The sequence below is a fragment of the Neofelis nebulosa genome, chromosome 11, assembly GCF_028018385.1.
Source record: "Neofelis nebulosa isolate mNeoNeb1 chromosome 11, mNeoNeb1.pri, whole genome shotgun sequence".
Classification (NCBI taxonomy): Eukaryota; Metazoa; Chordata; class Mammalia; order Carnivora; family Felidae; genus Neofelis; species Neofelis nebulosa.
Window position 1 is genome coordinate 48,801,278 of NC_080792.1, and position 21,050 is coordinate 48,822,327.

Here is a 21,050-nt window from a genome sequence, read left to right on the forward strand (position 1 = left end):
AGTAGGTTGGTAAGGTAAAGCAGGCCTCCTCACAAGGTCTCCTGGGGGCAGCCCTGCTGGCCACACCCAGGTGGCCCCTGAACCTCTGAGCCGAAGGATTTGCTGTTACTTTTCCATGAACACCTACTTTTGCAAGGTTGTTGTAAGGATGCAGGGAGTGAAAAGGACTGGCATAAAGTCCTCAATCAACAGTAAGATTACCATTGCTCTTTCAGACACATCTAATAAATGACTGAGTCACAATTCCACGAACAAAACGTGCCACTTTCTGTCCCACGAAGCTTATGGTGTAGAGTACGGATAGAAGTGAACTGAACGGATAGAAGTCTGACAAGTCTATGTAGGAAAGGGAAAGCCATGATGAGCAGGAGCAACCCGCAGAGCTCATGGAAGACAGACAACGGTGAATCCGCCCCAAGGCCACACTGCCCTCCCACAGGGTGGTGGTCATGAGCAGGTAGGGTGTGGTTGTCACAGTGTCTAGAGGGCACTTCCAGCATTTAGTTTATAGAGGCCAACATCCCACAAGGCTCCCGCATCCTATGCAGTAAACTGTCCTACCCTACATATCAGTATCTCCCTGACCTCAAACACAATATGCAGTGACAGGTGAGGGACAAAGCAGTCAAGACTCAGAGGAAATGAGCACAGAGTTCGGCATGGGGAATGAGGAGGAGAGGCTCTGCAAGGACAAAGCCTCACTTACCTACTTTTCTTCAGAGCGAAAGGAGGAGCTGGTTGATCTAGAGAAGTAAGCATTCCTTTGGCCTGCGGTGAATCGCATAGGGCTGTTCCCGGTACCATTTTGCTTTGGTATTTGCTCCGGCTTCCTGGTCAGTTCCCAGCCCCAAGCCCGAAATGCAAAGAGGCAGGATGTCCACATGGTTTGTATGATTCCTTACCTCACCTACCTTTCTCCGAAAGTTGACATGGCCCTGAGGAATGGGGTGGGTCCCCATGTTGATCGTTTTACAGTATTGGAAGAGGTGACAAAATGCACATTTAGAAACAGCAGGCAATATGGCGAGGACTGGCACGGGCGCGCGCGCGCACGCACACACACACACACACACACACACGCACGCGCGCACACAAATAACAAGGAAGCTTTCTGGCTGAAAAGAAAGTGGAGTTTTTTTTCTTTCAAGTTTACAAGTCCTGAATTTGCAGTGTCAAAGGCAAGGCAAGTTCTTTGAATGGAAAGGGTAGCCACATTATGCACAAGGTGTCACAACTTTTCACCCAGAGAACTATAAAGCAAGCATGCATATACATACCCTGCTTGGGCACTGTCACGATAGGGCAGCACTGAAAATATACTACAGAAGGATCTTCTGCCACTGATAAGGACTATTCTAAAAAATAAAAATAAAAAAAAGAACAAACAACAAACAAACAAACTAAATGCGAACACTCTTAAAAAAAAACCAAAACCATAGCAATTAAGCATTCATGGAATTCACAGCAATATTTGCACACTCCTGCCGCCTCCTCTGGCAGATGGTGTTCTGTGCTCCTTGCAAAATGCAACCTCAGCACAGCACAAGTACATGGCTTTCTCCTCATCTGAAGGTTAGCGTGTGTGACACTGGCGAGAGTTTCTAAGGCGCACACACGCATCATTTCTCTGCTGAGAGCTCCTGGCTGGGGGCTGCACGGCAAGACACAGCAGACAGAGCCATGAGTCTGGGGGCCCAGTGCTGCCAACAGTCATGCCGCATTTAAACCACCCTTGTCTACTCTGCAGTGAACAATGCAAGAACACTAGTGCCAGAAACCGTGAGCAAGAGAGACATTCAGATGCCATTACGATCGTCAGGTTTTTTATGTGCTGGCAGCATGTTAGGTTCTGAGAATAAATTAAGGGAACAATTACATAATCAGTCTTATCTTCCATTACTGCTATAAAGAAACTACTGGAAACAGTTCTGCATGATGCTCTTATGCAATCAAAGGCCACTTAGGAAAATATTAGGGAAAAAAACCTCAAAAAAGTACTTATCCTAGCATATGAAAATAACCTTTGCCAAAGACAACTGCTGATTAAAAAAATGAGAAACAAGTGGAGGATGTTAAAAAAACTAACGTTCTTTAACACAATAGCAACAAACATCAGATACGGAACTTACTGACTTTTGTAATCTTTTCCTTCAATAATCATGATGATAACAACCAGAGAAACGACTACTACTAACTGTATCAAGGTTTGGAGATTCTGCCCTTGTTTTAAAACTGTGATATTAAACTGTCGACCTGCCTAGCATAAAGTCGGGTTCCCCAGCATGGCAGAGCAGGCCCTCTGTCTTCTGGCTCTTTCTGCCTCTCCGGTCTCAACAAACATGACATCCCTTTGGCACTTCATCATCCACCCATCCTAAAGGACTTGCTGTCCCCCACCTTTAAAAGACCGCTGCTGTTTCATACCCCTGTCCTTTGCATGCTATTTCTTCTGCCCGCTATGCCCAACTTGGTAGGCTTAGTGAACTCCTACATAGTCTTCAAAACCTAGCTCAGAAGTCACTGCCCCAGGAAGCATTTTCTCTCCCTTCACTGAGTTACTCCTTCCCTTTTTGGTGCCGTTGCTGGCTCCGGATTTCCACTACCAGGAGTGCACCGATCACAGAGGGCTGCTCACCACTGCCTCCCTCTTCTTCTAGAAGGGGCGTCCAGAGGCTGAATACATGGCAGCCCCTCCATCAACAGTGTGGGCAGTGCTGTGCTTCAGAGCAGCACCTGAGTGTCCGTCCCCGGGAAGGCAGGACCACGGCTGTCTGTTCATCCCATGGGGATTCATCTGACATAGTTAAGGGGGTGGAAGCAACAGTCCCAGCTGCAAACAGCTGTGTCACCTTTGCGTGACTTCGGACCACTGACAAACTCTTCTGAGCCTCAGTTTCCTCAACTAAAACGACAGGATAAAACTGCTAACTAGCCTATTGGAATGCTGTAAAGAGTAAATGAGTCTACCCTGGGAAAGCCCTCAGAACAGTGCCTGGCAAATAATGCACACTAGATAAATATTAACTGATTTTACTGGGGACCACCTTCTTGGGTTGAGGGAGGTTTCACCCTGGATTCTGAATCTCTTCAGAGCTCTCTGCTAAAACACACAGGCCCGCGGGGCACCTGGGTGGCTCAGTTGGTTGAGCATCCGACTTTGGCTCAGGTCGTGATCTCACGGTTCGTGGGTTCGAACCCCACGTCGGGCTCTGTGCTGACGGCTCAGAGCCTGGGGCGGGCTTTGGATTCTGTGTCTCCCTCTCTCTCTGCCCCTACCCCACTCATGCTCTGTTTCTCAAAAATAAACATTAAAAAAAAAACAAAAACATAGGCCTGCAAGATGTGAAAGGTATACTCCCAGGACAGCTGAGGGATGACACACATGGCCCGTCTAACAACCTACACGTAACACACAGCGGGGGGGGGGTCTCTCTCCTCTCAAGGGAGAGGTTTCTCGTCAGATACCACGGACCCAAACCCTGTCACTGCTGCCAAAACAGAAGTGTCACAGACAGAGTGGACCACCAAGGCGTCAAGGGCCAAGAGGTAAATAAATTGTGAGCACACCACCTTGCAAAACAGCAACCAGGCTCCTTGGGCTTTTACTCGGAGAGACCAGAGACAGATCCTGACGCTGTAATGCCTGTGTCCGTTTATTTAAGCAGACATAATAATAATAGTTAAAACTTACTAAGTATCCATTAGATGCCCCATTCTAAATGCTTTAAATGAAGAGAGCAAGTAAATGACATGCCAACAGGGACACACTAGCAGGTGAGACCCATTGGGGATCTGAAGCCATGCTCTTTGCCACTATGTGCCTTGATGCTTTGCCCTTCTCTAAGACTTACTAGAAGAGTCTGCTCCTGTAGGTTTGACGGGGTATTCATGGACTTCCTAGACCCAAGAAGTCTGCCTTCATCCACATTTTCTAGGGTGGCTTTCCAGCCTGGCCTGCAGGTCACCAGGCTAGGAATGGGTGGGGCCAGAGGGTGACCCATCACAACAGCCCAGATATGAGTTGCCAGCACCACCAATGCCTCACTCTCCTGCTCTGCTCAGCCTGGGCCCTTTTCCAGACAGAAAGAGGTTCTTCACACAACCCCCACCATCCCTGGCCATCCACCCAAGAGAAAAGCCTGGAACTGCCCATTCCTGGTGGTGCTCAACATCCGTGTCTTCTGCAACAGAGGAAGGAGTGTGTTGAGCAAACTCAACTGGCTTAGTGTTAGTTCATTTTCTTCATTACTTTGTGCTAACGTACGGTTCCTTCCCACACACTGAATTTGTTTGGACATTTTTAATAGAACGAGAAAATGAGAGAACATAAATGCATGTGAAATTAAATATTCTTTCCAAAGTCCCAACCACAATGTGTCTATTAGCAAACAGGCAGCATTAGAGTTCTGCTAAATGAGTGCTCATCTGTGTGGTCCTCACCATTTAGGTCTAGGAGAGGCTGACAGCCTGAGTCTCATTCAGAAAAACATGTTATTCTAACACATAGGTCAGGTTTAGCAACTATGAATACGGAATGTTTTCCAGCAATCCAGTAGGGTTGGTCCTTTCACAGATGACCATTCTCAAGCAGCTGGAGTGGGGAGGAGAAAAATAAGGACCACTGAATCTTTGGGCACTTCCCTTCCTTTTTGGGGTTGAACCATCCTGTTGACTTCCACTTTATGCGGGGTTCAGAGGAGGAATACAGAGCAGAGACCCACACAGCAGCTCTGCACAAGTTTGTGGCTGTTCCTGGGGAGTTCAAAAGAGCTGACAGTTCCCAGGTACGCATCCAACGTGTTTCCTGAAGTAGCTCTGAATCCAGGCGGGGCTTCGGCCTTAGCCAGAGCAGGCAAATAACAACAAGTGGCAAGCTCTCGCCTTCTGTCTCCTCCAAGAGCAACTGTGAGCAGTGTAAACCTAAAGGCAGGCCCCTCGTAACCAAGTGCTATGCCCCAAAGCTGCAGTGTTCCTGTGAATTTGCAGCTTTCCTCTCTGTGAGTACTGGGGAAATCTCCATCATCATGGTGATGTCCAAGAAGAAAATCAGATTTATTTGCCTTCTTAAAGTGCTTCTGTATTTGTGGAAGAATTCAATCAGATGGCAGTTGTCAAGAATGACAGAAGACAGCCAAACTCCATTTCCAGTGGGCTTCAGAAACTGGCCACCTCCATGTCTTGGCCTCCAACTGATACAGTTATTTTCTTGGATGCCCAAATTGCATACAGAAAGTCCACATAATTTTCCTTTCTATAACATTTAACACTTTACTTGGAGTCAAAATGACCAGAAAGCATTACACAAAAGATTGTAACTTCAAAAGAGGAATTAACTCCAGAAGGATAGGTCTTTAAGGAATTAAAGATCACATTTCCATACAAACATCTGCCAAAGGAAAAAAAAAAAAAGACAAAAAAACAAAATAAAACAACAAAGGGAAAATCTCCTAGGGCTGCATACCACATGGGGAGAGCTGCTTCTGGATAGACAACATTTTCCAAACCCTTCCAGGAAGCATGAAGAGCACCGTCTTTCTTCTTTATAAAACTTCATTTCCTTGCTTAGGAAAGTGTTTCTGGTATGAGGAAACCAGGGCTTCAGGCCACAAAGCTTCCAAAGGCACACATTGCCTCTGAGATACTGGAGTGTTCCAAATAGCCAGGAGATACACAACGGGCCCCATGGCTAACAGAGCACCACAGACCACGGTTATTACATCCACTCTCGACCCTTTAGACCGGAGCCAGCAATGTCTGACCAGGGAATATTTCATGACATCCTGGACCCTCAAATGTCCCCTCTTATGCTAAACTGGCTTTTTGTTCTATTTCCAGAATCCTGGGGCATCTCTGTTGGCTGTAAGAAAGTTCACTCTCCCAGGTGGAATATTCCATTATAGCAGAAATATGCTCTTAAGGACATAAAACAAGCAACTCACATTTACTCTAAAGTTAAAGAAAATCACACTCGCAACAATGGTGGATGAGCATGAACACAGCCCAGGGTGACACATTAGGTACTGGGGACAAGTGAATACCGCATTCCCTAGTTCTGTAGCTCATGCCCTACATGACCAGAAAGAGAAAGAACACACTTAAATGCTGGGGTCAGCGGTTGAACTGTGTTCCCCAAAAAGACACACTGAAATCCTAACATGTTGAAGTCCGTGGCACCTTGAACTTTGCAGGTGTCATCAAGTTGGGATGAGGTCATCCTGAACTAGGGTGGGCGTTAGAACCAATGGCTGGATTTCATCAGGACAGACATTGGGGGACCCTCCCGTACACACAGAGGAAAGAAGGCCACGTGACAGTGGAGGCAGGGACTGGAGCGGCGCAGCCAAAAGCCAAAGATGCCCCGCCTGGGATTGCCGGCCACCATCAGGAGCCAGAATGGGCGAGAGGTGACACTTCCCTAAGAGCCTTCAGAGGGCACACGGCCCTACTGACACCTTAATTGTGGACTCGTGGCCTCCGGAGCTGCGAGAGCACACATTTTTGTTTTAAGCCACCCAGTCTGGCAGCCCTGGAAAGTGAACACAGCTGGCGTGCAGTCACTTTATTCCCATGGCTGCGCAGTGCCACCCATCTCCCGCTCGGCCGTCTTCCCTGCACTCGTGCACGGTTGCTGGTGCACAGAGAAGGTAAAGCTGTGAAGACTGATGCCAGAAAACAAATGACTTTTGTGAAATCAGAGAACTAGAGCCTGCCAGGCACTTTCTCTTCCCAGCCCCTGCTCCCCCGCCCCCAGCTGCTTCCTCCTCCCACAGTGCTATGTTACAAGCTGGTGGGGGGGGGGCTTGACACCCCTCTCTCTCTTTCTGAAGGGCTGATTACATACTTGAATGAAAATTAAAACAAAACCAAAACGTTCTGTTTCCTCTATTTAAGCTCTCATTAGCCATGGGTGGGGGTGATGCTTTTCCTCCTTAGGAACAGGCCCCTAACCACGGCATGTGCTGAGCTTGGGAGGAGGGCAAAGAGCAGACAACCTGCAGAATTCCAAGCCCTTTCTTCACAAAGAGATCTGTCTCTTCCATCCTGAAATGTAAGAAAAGCAATCTCCCAATTCTGGGAGTCGGAGGGAAGGAGGGAGGGAGGGAGGGAGGGAGGGAGGGAGGGAGGGAGGGAGGAAGGAAGGAAGGAAGGAAGGAAGGAAGGAAGGAAGGAAGGAAGGAAGGAAGGAAGGAAGGAAGGAGCCTGTGGAGAGGAAGGACCTAGAAGCCTGAGCATGAGGAAGGGCTGAGGCCAGGGGCAGGGCAGGCCATGGAGGAGCAGTGGGGTTCCAAGAGGTGAGAAGAGGGAATACAGAGCACCAGATGAAGGGAAACATGGTGGTTACAGTGACGTGTCAGGCCCCCAGCTGGTCGGGGTGAAGGAACTGGAGGCCCCAGGGCTGGCATGGATTAGACAGCAGAAAGCACCTGAAGGTCTCCGCTCAGTAGCCTGCAAATACAAGCTGGTGAGATTCTCATCAATGGACGTGTGCATCTCCTTCTCACGACTGCTCACACCGCCCCAATCTTCACAGCCCCCGGGACTGCCAACACTGCTAGTACCCGAGCACAGCCCTTCACTGCCGGCTCAGGGGGCACACTTTATCCCACAGAGCAGGAGTGGTGGAGGGCTCCCGGGAAATAGCTGTGTGTGCTCTTCCGCTCCTCTCTCCCTTCCACAGATACTTTCTGAGCACTTACTCTGCCAGACCTTGGGGATCGGAACTGACAAAGCCAGAGCTCCCTGCTCACAAAGCTTCCAGTTGGGTAGGAGGTACATTTACATAGGGGTGGGAGTGCCCTGACTGAGAAGTAGAGATTGTTATCTGAGGGACCGATAACCTGGCCTGAAGGAGGCAAAGTGGGCTTCCTGGAAGAAGTGACACCAAAGTTAAGACCTAAGGGATAAGGGGCAAGGAGAAGATAAACTGGCGGAGGGACTGCCTAAGTCAATGCTGGCAGGAGAAAGAACAGAAGGCCTCTTGAGGAACGCAGTGTGCAAGAAAACTCTCTGCTGACCTCCACGTGCCTGAACCACCAGGGTGAGTCACTCTGACCAACACTCACCACACACTCAAAGCTCAGGTGGGGTGGGGAGGCCTGTTCTCTAGAATATACACTCTGAGTTGTTTACTTACGAAGAGTTAATTATCCACATCCCCAATCTGTTTACTCCAGTTGTGCTTGCTACTTGTATTTGTTCAACAAAAGCTACACAAACTGATCAAATGTGAAGGGGAAAAGGAGATAATGCTATAAAAACACCAAGTGCTTTAAAACATATTCAAGCAAGGCAAGTCACTGAAAAAACTGGGCGGGGGGTGGGGGTGGTCACTAGAAAGATTAGGAAAACACTGAATATCCAATTGGATTTTGCACTTAGATTCTTGGGTCACTTTATTTTTTTTTTAATTTTTTTTTTCTCAATGTTTTTGTTTATTTTTGAGACAGAGAGAGACAGAGCATGAGCAGGAGAGGGGCAGAGAGAGAGGGAGACACAGAATCCGAAGCAGGCTCCAAGCTCTGAGCCATCAGCACAGAGCCCGACGCGGGGCTTGAACTCACAGACTGTGAGATCATGACCTGAGCCAAAGTCGGACGCTCAACCGACTGAGCCACCCAGGCGCTCCTCTTGGGTCACTTTAAAGAAGTCTAATCTGGGGGTGCCTGGCTGGTTTTGTCGGAAGAGTATGTGACTCCTGATCTTGGGGTCAGGAGTTCAAGCCCCACGTTGGGTGCAGAGATTGCTTAAAAACATAATAATCTTAAAAACAAGTAAAATCTTTAAAAAAAAATTTTTTTTAATGTTTATTTATTTTTGAGACAGAGAGAGACAGAGCATGAACGGGGGAGGGGCAGAGAGAGAGGGAAACACAGAATCGGAAGCAGGCTCCAGGCTCTGAGCCATCAGCCCAGAGCCCGACCCGGGGCTCAAACTCACGGACCGCGAGATCATGACCTGAGCTGAAGTCGGATGCTTAACCAACTGAGCCACCCAGGCGCCCCAGTAAAATCTTTTAAATAATAAAATAAATCCAATCTGGACATGGCAGCAATAGGTGGGAATAACGATATGTGGCTTTGATGCCAGAGACAGAGTCTGATCCATGGGCCCAAAAGCAAAGAAAAACCTTTTTTTGGCATCAAAAAACCTGCTGAATGGGGCACCAGAGTGGCACAGTCAGTTAAGTATCCGACTCTTGATCTCAGCTCAGGTCACGATCTCACAGTTTTAGGAGTTCGAGCCCCACGTTGGTTGGGATTTCCCCCCCCCCCCCCCCTTGCACTTTCTCTCAAAATAAAATAAAAATAAACTTCAAAAAATAAAATAAAATGTCCTCAATAAAACAAACAAACAAAACAAGAAACCTGCTGAACGGATGACCACCAATATGTTTTAAGTTAAAGCACAATATTTCAGCTCCATGTGTAATTTCTGTGGCTATTTCTTCCATGGATCGCTAAACTCTTCTCATAACCATGCAACTACTGTAAATAATTCTGCATAGCTGGATGGTGGCTTGGCAGTAGAGGAGGAGCAGAAACAGGTTAAGGTTGCAGGCCAGCTCCTGAAAGGCTTCCCAAACTGGGGAGGGAGTGGGTCCTGAGGCACAAGAAGCCTGGGGGTGGTTAAGATGGTGACTGGTGACTGTGACGGTGACAGTGACCATGACCAAAACTGTGGCTAGGTGAGCTCCCCACAACAGGACAGGCAGTGGAGCTCCTAACAGCCACGCGAGCAAGAAAGGGAGTGTGTCTGCAGGGGCTGCCATAACAAGGGGCCACGTGCTGAATGGCTTACACACCAGAACCAGTGGTCTCTTGCTCTGGGAGGCCCAGAGTCCCAGTCCAAGGTGTCCACCAGGCCATACTCCCTCTGATGAAGGCACCAAAGAAGGGTCTGCTCCAGGCCTCTCTGCCAGCTTCTGGTAGTGCCTCAGCAGGCAGCAATATAACACACGGCATTCGCCTTGTGTGCAGGTCTGTCTCCAAATTTCCCCCTTTTAACAAGGGCACCAATATTAAGATTATGGGCCTACCTTGCTCTGGTACAATCTCAACTAATTACATCTGCAACAACTCTATTTCCAAATGAGATCACATTCTGAAGTACTGGGGTTGGGACTCAGCCTAAGAATTCACTAACAGGGAGATGGGAGGAAAACAAGCCGAGCGCGAGTTTAAGGAAGTCTCCCCTTGAGCCCTGGAGCCCTCTGCTACCTGCTCTCCTGCACTTCCAGGATAGCACTGGTAGCTGTGTCGCAGGCCCCGGCCCGAAGCCATCTGCATTATGGTTTTCTCCTCCAACTGCTGCATACCACTGGTGGGGACCACGATCTGGTCTCCCCTGGGGTCCCCAAGCCCTCTCACCAAGCAGAGAATTGAAGCAGAACCACCCAGAGAAGGTTCTGCCCAACTCCCAAACTCTTTCTCTGTGGCTCATTTTACTTCCTGTAAATCAAACCGGTTGAAAAGCAACAAGTGCTTGTACACTTTGAATACATCTGTGCGTGCGAAGCACTGACAGTAATCCCTGCAAAACTTGGTGCAGAGTCCCAGTATAACCTCCCTGTTTCTTAGACACAAATAATAGAAGCTAGCATGCGGTGCGCACCCCAAGGCACAAGCATCCCTGGCGGGTGGTCTACATGCCCAGCTCCTCCCTCGCTCCTGCCACTCGCAGCACCAGGGAAGGTGCAAAGGAAAGCCACTGGGTCAGCACACCGGAGGGTGATCCTGGGGGCCATTTCGGGCCGAATCTAAGGGAGGCTTGGGGATTGCCGAAGGCTTCTTCAGTCTGTCTGCTCGTAGCCCCCAGGCCTGAGGTTGTGCTGTCGGCTGGTTACAGACAGGTGAATACAAATAAGGATGCCTCTGCGCCAGCCAGTGCTACTGGGGAATGGCGGGTTCTGGTTTTGTAAGGAGCAACAAGAGTTCTTTGATGGGAAAAGCCTGTTTGGGAAGGGCAGATGTTGCACGGAGCCTCACAGAAGAGGCTCACCATCTATCAAGTCAGATGCATTCATTTGAGGGAGAAAAGGCAATGCCATTTTTCCACTTTCAAGAAGGCCAGTCCACAACTTAACTAGGGGTTTTATTTTTTTTGAGATGTGCCATTTCCTCCAACTCATTTTTCAAACTAAACTAGGCTGACAGATTGGGACTGATGAGATCACAGGCAAGCTCTTAATTTAGTTATTACCCGTCCCCTGCCCTCCCTCCAAAATTTTCACTATAAAAAGGAAAGGCTGCAACCGGACTTCAGTTACCATACTTTTACCAACTGACTTTGGAAAGCAGATAAAGGGCGCCGAAATCTTTTATATTTTTTCCTTCCTACTGAGTCCACACTTTAAAGACGCAATGGTCTAGCTCACTTCTTTGTCATTCTCAAACCCTTTCAAACCTCTTTGAAAATTCCTCCCAAAGGAGGAGACAGCCCAGTCAGTCACGGCAAAGAACATTTTTCTGCCTGTTCTGAGTGAAATGGTTCTCAAAGCAGACCCAGGAGGTGGGCACTTCCAGTGTACTTGGCAGCCAGACGTCTGAAAACCAGATCACTTCCAAACAGTGCCAAATAACGGCTATACGCCTGAGGGAGGGGGGTCACCCATCTGAAATGACGGCTCTTGTCTCCTATCATTCTCAAAGACAAATTTTTGTGGCTCGGGAACTGGAAGCACCAGGAGAAAAGGTCCTTTCCTAATAGGACCATGAGGGTCACTAAGACATTCCTGAAAGGTCACTAGGCCACCTGCTAGTCTTTGATCTTCAGGCTTAGAGGCTCCACTTTCCACTCCGATGGCCCAGTTCTACCTCCCCAGCAATCAGCTCTCCACTCGTACTAGCTGGCCTTGTAATGTTGGTCATTTTCAAAGGTGTATCTTGTCCCTGAGGACGAGGTTTGTCTTCACTTGTGTTTAACCTCTTGTCGCCAGCAGACAGTGGGGCTCTCGGCACAGATGCAGAGGAAATCGAAGGGTACCTGGCTTTTCTCTACTCAGCAGCAGATCCCGCTTGCCAACCACCCTCCTTCACAGGATTTTTGGGGGACCTGTTCCAGACACTCTGGCATGGGATCACTGTTGATCACTGGTCACCTCTCTTTTGTGACAGAGGGTTTTGCTCATGTATTTGTAACAACTTTCTAGAGGCCTCAAGTCATTTTTAGAAGTTTGTTTATTTTGAGAGAGACAGAATGAGTAGGGGAAGAGCAGAGAAAGGGGAAGAGAGAGAATCCCAAGCAGGCTTGATCCCGTGAGCCATGAGATCATGACCTGAGCTAAAATCAAGAGTTGGGACGCCCAACCAAGGCACCCAGGCACCACTCAAGTCATTTTTAAACTTCATTATCAGGGGCACCTGGGTGGCTCGGTTGGTTAAGCGTCTGACTTCGGCTCAGGTCATGATCTTGTGGTTTGAGCCCCACATAGGGCTCATTGCTGACAGCTTAGAGCCTGGAGCCTGCTTTGGGTTCTGTGTCTCCCTCTCTGCCCCTCCCCTGCTCATGCTATCAAAAATACATAAATCTTAAAAAAATCTTTGAAAAAACTTGTCTCTTTTAAAAGACAATACACAATATACACATCCCTTAATTTTCTGTAAGAATAAGGTTACCAAAAAGGTCCTGCAATGCTTGCCCTTGATGGTTGGTTAAGCTCCTGTTCAAATGCAAGTCAGACCACACTGGTCCTCTCTGCTTGGCACCCTCCATGGCTCTCATCTTGCTGACAATAAAAGCAGACATCACAATCTATCCTGCAGGACTTCTCAGGGTTCGTCTCCTCCTCTCTCCCTCTACTCTACCGACACCAACTTTCCTAAAGTTCCTCAGACACACTCGTCAGTGAATGATCCAGCCTTAGTGACTCTGCAGTTGCCGTCCCACCCACCTTCCATGTCCTTCCCCACTGGCGGGGACTGCACAGGGTTGGCTCCCTCACCTCCTTCAGACCTCTGCTTAAAAGTCTCCTCATCAGTGAAGCCTTGGCCCACCACACGCCCTGTCTCCACACCCCCAACCCCTCAGCTACTTCAGCTTTCCTCCACAGCACATCTGTCCCATCTCTGACAGGACAGGTTTTCTTGGCTGCCTCCCCAGCTAGCCAGCAAGTCCTTAAAGCAGGATCTTTGTCTGCTTCATTTACAGATACATCCCATCACTTGAAGCAGTCCCAGCACAGGGCAGGCCAGTACCTCTACGGGTATCACTCTGCATTCTGTGTAGTTAAGGAACTACTCTATTGGCACCTTCTGTCTGGATGCACATGTCTCCTTCCCCCAAAATGGCTGTTTATATATAAGGCAGTTCACTGAAACGAGATGGACAACCTGGCTGTTCCCATTCGCTACACGTAATCATCCATCCTTCCGTAAAGAAGGGGCTTAGAAAATCCTAGTCCGCTGCAGTGAGGCCAACCCAAGACAAATCCAGTGTTCTAAAACAGGGCACTCAGGCTGATCGCAACATGGCAGATGGGACTGACCCAGGCTGGGTGCGAAAGCGATACATTTCCCTCCATTAGGACAAGTTAATTAGCTCACTCTGTAGTTCCAACACACTGCTAGGCTCTCTGGAAAACACGGTCTATCTAAATTTCACAAGATCGTTCACACAAACTTGTGAAAAGCCTTTATCCTGTACTGTAAATGATCATCTACCTCGACTGCATTTATTATCCCTGCTGGGTTTAATCTCGGTGAGCTGGGCCTAGCATTTCCAGCGATTGTGGGACTGAGTTGCGTGGTCCTCATCTGTAACACATCCTCCTTCTCTTCCTGCCTTTGGTCTCCCGTTTGAGGCGTACTGGCCTTCCCTCTGCAGAGGAGGCAATACGCTCGAGGGAATACCATGTGCTATTCTTCTTCAACCTCCCTTCAGGCTGACTAGAGCCGGCTAACAACTTCCCGCTGCCTGCAGGTTCTCCAGCTTCACAATCACCCAGCAAACGCTGGCATGTGTGATAATGACGAACAGTCTAACATTTCTCCGAGATCAAGAAATGTCATGTCTATGGCAGTCTTCTCATTTACTACCCTAGTTGTTCCATCAATACAGAGATGAAGTTAACTTAGCATGACTTTTTCTCAGTGAAGTCATGCTGACTTCTGAAAACCATCTGCTTCCCAGTCCCTTCCAGAGCTTTGCTCGCAATCTGCTCTAGGCTTGCTTGCTAGCCTGTGATTATTAGAACTCACCCTCTGCTACCACCTTAGTCTCTTTTTGACTTTTTGAAGGCAACATCTGGCTGCCATTCGACTTAGAACTTCTTTTATTCTCCATGGCATCTTAAAGATCATCTGTGTTTCTGAATTCTTTCCATTTCCTGGGATCTAGTCCCAAAGACTAGAACTCACTTAAAATCTAAGGCTTCTCCATTTGCTTCTTCCACAATAAATGATATCTGTTTCCTGAGTGCCTCCAGTATGCTGAGAACACTGCTCCGAGAACACTGCTCTGTTTAGAGTTTGTACTTCACAGTTGTACTTGAAGCTAAATCAGCCAGCAGCGGACATTTGCTCTGTCCTTGTACCATTAGCCCCAAGAAGTTTACCATCCCTCCCCTCCCTCTTTTGAATATGGTTTTAAAAGGACCATAGCTATCGCTGGCATTTTCTTTTATTGGCACAAAATACATTATATTTATATGTAATATACATTTGACCATTTTTCGGTGTACAATCTAGCATGATTAAGTACGTGCACAATACTGTGCCATCATCACCACTATTTCCAAAACCTTCCCATTGCCCCAAACAGCAACTCTGTGTCCCTTCACCCAGTCCCTGGTAACTGTTCATCTGCTACTGTCTATAAATTTACCTATTCTGGGTATTCTGTATAAATGGAATCATACACTATTTAACTTTTGTGTCTTATTTCGGTCAGCATAATGTTTTCAGGGTTTATACATATCATAGCATGTATCAGCACTTCATTCCTTATTACGGCTGAATAATATTCCTTTGTATGAACATACCATATTTTGTTTATCCACTTATCTGCTCATGGACACTGAGGTTGTTTCCACCTTTGGGCTGTTGTAAATGATGTTGCTATGCTATGACCATGGGCATACAACTATGCGTTTGAGTTCCTCTTTTGAATTCCTTTAGGCATTAACCTGGTAGAAGAATTGCTGGGTCATAAGGTAATTTTATGTTTAACTTCTTGAGGAACTGACAAACTGTCTTCCGTAGTGGCTTTTACATTCCCACCAGCTACGTATGAGGGTGCCAATTTTTCTTTCATCAGTCTTTCCTTCACTACGGACTTTAGGGCCCTTCACACTATTCTTATAAGTTTTCTTAAGCCATTCTTTTATTAGTCTTTAGTCTTTAGCTAATGGATTTTAAAAATTAGAATTCAATAGTTTTCTCAAATTTCACCATGACATGCTGTCTTATATTTGGATTTTTATCGCCCACCTTTCCCTTATTAGGAGAATGAGTTTTAAAATCCAATGCCTAGATGTGGATTCCACGCCCTACTTTCCAGCCATGCACTCCAGCTTCCTCCCTTGTTAACTGGGATGATGAGTGTTTTCGTTTCCTATGGCTGCAGTAACAAATTATCACAAAGTCAGTGGCTTAAAACAAAGGAGTTATTATGACTCTGGTGGTAAAAACTCTGAAACGGGTCTCGTGGTGCCAACACAGAGGGGTTAGAGCCAGTTCCCACTGAAGGAAGGCTCAAAAAAGTACCTGTTTTCTTGCCTTTTCCAGGTTCTAGGGGCCACCATATTCCTTGGCTTATGGCTCCTTTCTCCATCTTCAAAGCCAGCCATGGCCAGTTAAGTCTTTCTCACATCACTCTGACACTGACTCTCCTGACTCCCTCTACTGCCTTTAAGAAGCCAGTGATTACTTTGGGCAAACCCAGATAATCCAGGATAATCCTGTTATTTTAAGGGCAGCTGGTCAGAGACCTAGCCCCCCTCCCCTCCCCTGCCATGTAACCAGCATATTTACAGGGTTACAATATGGACATCTCTGGCAGGCATCATTCTACTTAACGCAACAGCAATACCTTCCTCATAAGATTGTTTCAAGGATTATCTGTGTTTCTAAATTCTTTCCATTCCTCAAGATACATAGTTCTGAAGACTGAAAGTCATTTGAAACCTCTGTCCACTCACTCCACAAACACCTCCTGAGTTGAGTTAATGAAATAAAGTACTTAGAGCCTGGTACCCAGTAAACACTCCATAAATGTTACCCATTATCACTTTATGATACTCATACTTTATAATCCCTTTGGACATGTGGTTGCAGCCACCAGAATCGACTTCGTAGTCTGAATTTTCTGAGATCTATCTTTCTAAAACCCAGCCAAGCACTGCTTCTTTTCACAAACATCAAGTCCGACACAACTTTCCCATCACCAACCTGTCTTTGTGTTAGAACAGAAGTGAAACCAGAGCACAGCAGCTCCCTTCACCACTTCCCCTAGCTGCCAGGAGCTGAAGCACCATGCAGGGCTGGTAAAGAACTCATGATGGCATGTGGTCCCAAAGGCAGAGCTGAAGCTTCCATCACTGGGTCTGTAACCTATACCTAGGCTCCATCCTTCGCAGCCCCACCTTGCTTAAGGGTCTGCAACATGACCCCCAAACACCCTGAGCTTGGTGCTCTGTGCTTTATCCGCACACAAAGCCTTCCAGCAGGTGCCCAAGGCCAGTCACACAAGCTCCACTGATTCTGAAGAAGGTGAAGGTAGTTTTTCATTAAAGCAGATTCCATCCTCCATCAGAACCACATCTTCCATTGAAGGTGCTCACCTCTGCTTCACACATCAGTAGAGATTCCTCTAATGTCACAGAGAGAAGTGGGAGAACACGAGGCTGGCCGAGACCCCAAAGTTTGTTTCTAAGTGATTACCTTTGATATTACTGATCATTTTATACCCACTTGGGCTGGATGCAAGTATGGTCTTTTATCATACTTGGTTCTCAGTTTTTCTCCTTCTCATCTTAAGTTGTGCTTCACACTCACAGGTCGGGCACTGAGTCTCACAACAGATGCTCTCCTCTCCCGGGGTCAGCCGCACTGGTCCTTGCTGAGCTTTGAGCTCAAACCCCCAATCTATACTGGTGCCTCAGTCTCACGGTCAGCGGGCTTGGGGACAGAGCAGCCTCAACACCGAGGTCTTCAGTTCCAGAGCAGCAAATGGGCCCCAGATGCGGGTGCAGTCTTGAGAGGCTGGTCTGTGCTAGTCAGTGGTCACAAGGTGACTTGGGAGCTGGCACAACCATGAGTGGGAACCGCTGAAGGACTGGGCCTGGGGACTCTGCAGGCCCCTTCTCAGTCTCTTTCCCCAGTTAAAGAGGAGTCAGGATACCAGTACTGAGGCCATTCCATTTTCTGTACAGCCCTCCAAGCTCTTTAATGAACACCTCCAGCCTTCTCTGTAAAGCCTCATTCCTCCCAACACAGGCAAGAAACCTGAGTTCGATCCTCGCTGCAGGAATGCACCCTCTGGTGTGGTGTTGTGCATGCGCCTCGGTACATGGAAGGTGGGAGATTCAGAGACCCCTGCCGATGCAGTAGTCCTCTCTTCCAAGAGCATGACCAGGATCCCTCCTCTCCACCGCTGCTGGACCAGAGCTCATCCACATGTCCCTCTGCCAGGACGATCTCATGCCTGCTGCCCAAGGGTGGGGGGGGGGGGCAACTCTCCTTTCCTTTCTCAAAAGGCTGGTCATATCCTCCTCCTATTCATCAGCTCTTGACCACAATTTCCTTCTGTCACCTCAGAAACCGTATTATCTTCCTGGTGCCCTCTCCAGTTCTTTCTTTCATCCACCTAAGGTCGATACACCCTTGCTAAAAACACAGAGGAAGGAGGGAGAGCACCTGCAGCCCTCTCATCTTCCTCTGGCACAGGAAAAGCAGCTCTTACCTGGGCAGATACAACCGGCCGTGGCACAGACCACAGCCTGTGGCCCCACAACAGCTCTCAGCTTGCTTTCCTGCCATCAATTCCAGTTCTCAGATCTTCAGATAAGCTAATAATCCTTCCTGGCTCCCTCTGAAAATTCCCCAGCAAAACTGCTAGCAACTGAATGCTTTCTGGACTGTTTATGTTGTTCCTGGGTCAAGGGTGTGCCGGGAAGGCCGGCTCTGTCATGTGCGCCGGCAGTCCCATCAGGCCACACATTTTATTAACTATGTCCTGTCACTACCCCACCAGGCCAGGTGGTCGGCTGCCTCTGCGACCTCGACAGCATCCCCACCTTGAGAGGTGGGGAAGGCTATCCTATCCGTTTGGCACACTCCTTTGGCTTGGTCTTGACTGGATTTAGGAATTAAAGGCTATCTGTTTATTTTATGGTTAAAGAGATTATGAAAAGAACACAAATGTAAATAAACAATGAGCAATTATACTAAAAATGGCATGAGTGAGGTTTAAGTTAAGAGCCTCAAAGGAAGAATAAAACGCTATGGTCAAAGGAATAAAGCCCAGTAAGCGTGAGGGTGAGATGCAGTGAGAGAAATTCAGAGCAATCTCTGCAACAGAGGACAGCCGGGTATATTTTCACTAAAAGCTCTATTTAAAATAGGAATATACACTAACTACGTAAACATTATTTGATGAAAGAGCGCAGTTCTGCTATTCTGAAATCACGGAAGAGCTGTAAAATTATGTTCCCTATTTAAGTCGGTTTAAAAAATCAGATATTAACTTCAAGAAAACAAGTCTTTAAAAACTGTAATCATCAGTGTTATTTTGGGGGTTATACAGTGTTTTTTATACCAAATAACAGGCAAGTATGCTGGGCCTTAGTGATTCCATGAGTCTAACTACACACTTGTTTACCAATTTGCACTTGGTATGGATTAGAGATTAGCAGGGCCCATACGGTTTTCTGTATATCAGGAGGCAATAACACAAAATGGTCTTTGTGGCAGGACCTCTGCTGGGGCGATATCTCTAACTCTCCCATTCAAGAGAAACCACTCTCCAGGTCATGGGTCAGTGGGAGGGAGACATTCCTAAAAGGTAAAGGGCATGAGGGACCCCGAGAGTTATGGGGCTCTGTCCCCATGCTGTTGTCAGGCTCCCATGAACGGACGTGGCTATTCAGTCATTAAGCATGCCAGCAACAAGGATTCTGATCTATTTGTTGCGAGAGTTTTAATACCAAGGTTATATGAATTTCAATTACGGTAATTTTCATTTAATAGTACTTTCCAAAAGAGCAATGGAAGAGCTGGAGAAACATGTGCTCCAGATGTCAGCAGGCCCAGGCATCCGAATCAGCGCCCAAAAAGAATCTGCTGGCAAAGTTGTCATTCTGCTTTCCTAAAGACAGTCAGCAAAGTTAGCACCAAAACCAAGTTCAGGCACAGATCTGATGGGATATTTACTGACCAGAGCATGTAGCCCTCATGAAAAAAATAAAAATAAATAAAAAAAAAATTAAAAAAAGAAAACAAAGCCCAACAAAGCAGAAAAAGAAAAAAAAGCAACTTTTTCTCTTCAGTTTTCTATAAAAATATATTTGAGTGCTATTTAATATTCCATTTGCGGTTAACCTAAAACTCTCACCAAGCTTTTGGGCGCTGTCAAGCAGCATTATTTTTTATAGACTTCTGGTGGGAGGGGGTTAGAAAGAGTCTGGGAAGGTTCCATGAAGTCCTGTTCATCTTAACAGTGTGGGTTTCTCTTTGCAGAGCTCTGGCCGTTTAAATGGCCCCCCTCCTCCCATCCACACCAGACCCTCCCTCCCCTCCCACAACAGGGAGGCTGGTGGGGCAGCTTCTGTCACAGTGGTACCTGCCATTCCTGGTATCGTGCTGCCGCATGTTCTTGATAAAATGAATCTTCTTAAAGTTCTTTGGTCTGGGCGAACCTGAGAGAGTTCGACATCTGAAAAATAAAGTCATTTCAAAAACCCGGTCAGTTGCCTGCAGGACAGCTGAGACATCTCCACACAAAGACAGGAAGGAAGACCAGACAAATGGTTTGAATCATCCCTGAGGATAATGAGGACAATACGGCTGGAAGCAAGGAAGCTTTAAAAAAAAAAACAAAAAACAAAACAAAACAACAACAACAACGAAAGACAACTTCCTTGATAATCCTGATGATAATTTATATGGGTCTCTGGAAAGCCAGCTAATGAAAACTATTGTCCTCAGTTACAATAACATAACCTACACGGATTCCAAAGTCATTATTCTTTCTTGTCATCTTAAAAAGAATTCTCCTGTATCAACAACAGTAATGGGAACTGAAAATGGTAAATTTAAAGAATTTAGAGGGGGAAGAAAAACATTGGAAAATTCAGTTTAAAAACACCACCAAATCATTTTTCTTCTGTAGCAGGACTCTGCCCTGAGCCACCTGGACAGCTGCTTCAATGCTTAACTTGACTATGCCTGGAAGCAGAGGCCCAGCTAGTGGCTGTTTCCTTTCTTTCTTTCTGTTTTCAAGATAAATTGTAAATGAATATTTGTTGAACAAAATGACTTGAATTCCAATTACCTTTTTCCTGGAATATACGGCATTTGCTTGCACTACAGGACTAACAGAACTGACCCACAGGCTAAAAAGAGCTTATTTGTCTATTTTTCAAAGTTCACCTGGCAACTGCAAGAAGCAAAACAGCAATAAAAAAAAAAAAAAAAAATCAACAAACAGGAGTTTGAAATTTGGTCTTGTCTTGAAAAAGGGAGCTGTGACATTTCTATTTGGGTTTTTGCTACCAAAATTTTTGTCTTACTCAAGCCTTTCTGACCATGGGTCCTAAGGGCTGGCTCCTGCCATGGGGTCTGGGTACCTGGGACCTTATGCTTCAAGAATGAGTTTTGGAGTAGCAGTGCCTGGCTTCCCAAAGCCACACTGAGGTCTGGGCTGGGGCCACCAGCTAAGTTTAGTCAGTTCTGAACTTTGAGGCTTCAGGTAAGACTAACAAGATAACCCAACAAGGATGTACAGTTGAGCGCAGGTGGGATGTGGGGACGGGCTAGGGTACAGGACTGGGGAGCGGGCAAACTAGCAGACTTGCATACCCACTTTAAGGGCCCAGCTCAAGGAAACTGGGTGTT

At 47.0% G+C, this 21,050-nt stretch overlaps 1 protein-coding gene and 1 non-coding gene across 5 annotated transcripts in view; one reads left to right on the forward strand and one right to left on the reverse strand.

The window, feature by feature from the left end:
* CABLES1 (Cdk5 and Abl enzyme substrate 1) overlaps positions 1-21,050 on the reverse strand; it is a 128,754-nt gene that overhangs the window by 40,635 nt on the left and 67,069 nt on the right. For 3 of the 4 annotated variants that reach the window (XM_058692520.1, XM_058692518.1, XM_058692521.1), the window contains 2 exons: positions 19,777-19,869; positions 1,278-1,355 (listed from right to left, as the gene is read on the reverse strand). In XM_058692520.1, coding sequence (XP_058548503.1) covers positions 1,278-1,355; positions 19,777-19,805 — 107 coding nt within the window. In that variant the 5' untranslated portion in view covers positions 19,806-19,869. The remainder of the gene's footprint in view (positions 1-1,277; positions 1,356-19,776; positions 19,870-21,050) is intronic. The other variant, XM_058692519.1, reaches the window with a different exon arrangement.
* Positions 3,125-3,209, forward strand: TRNAQ-UUG (transfer RNA glutamine (anticodon UUG)). The gene has a single exon. It is a non-coding gene; the product is annotated as a tRNA-Gln (tRNA).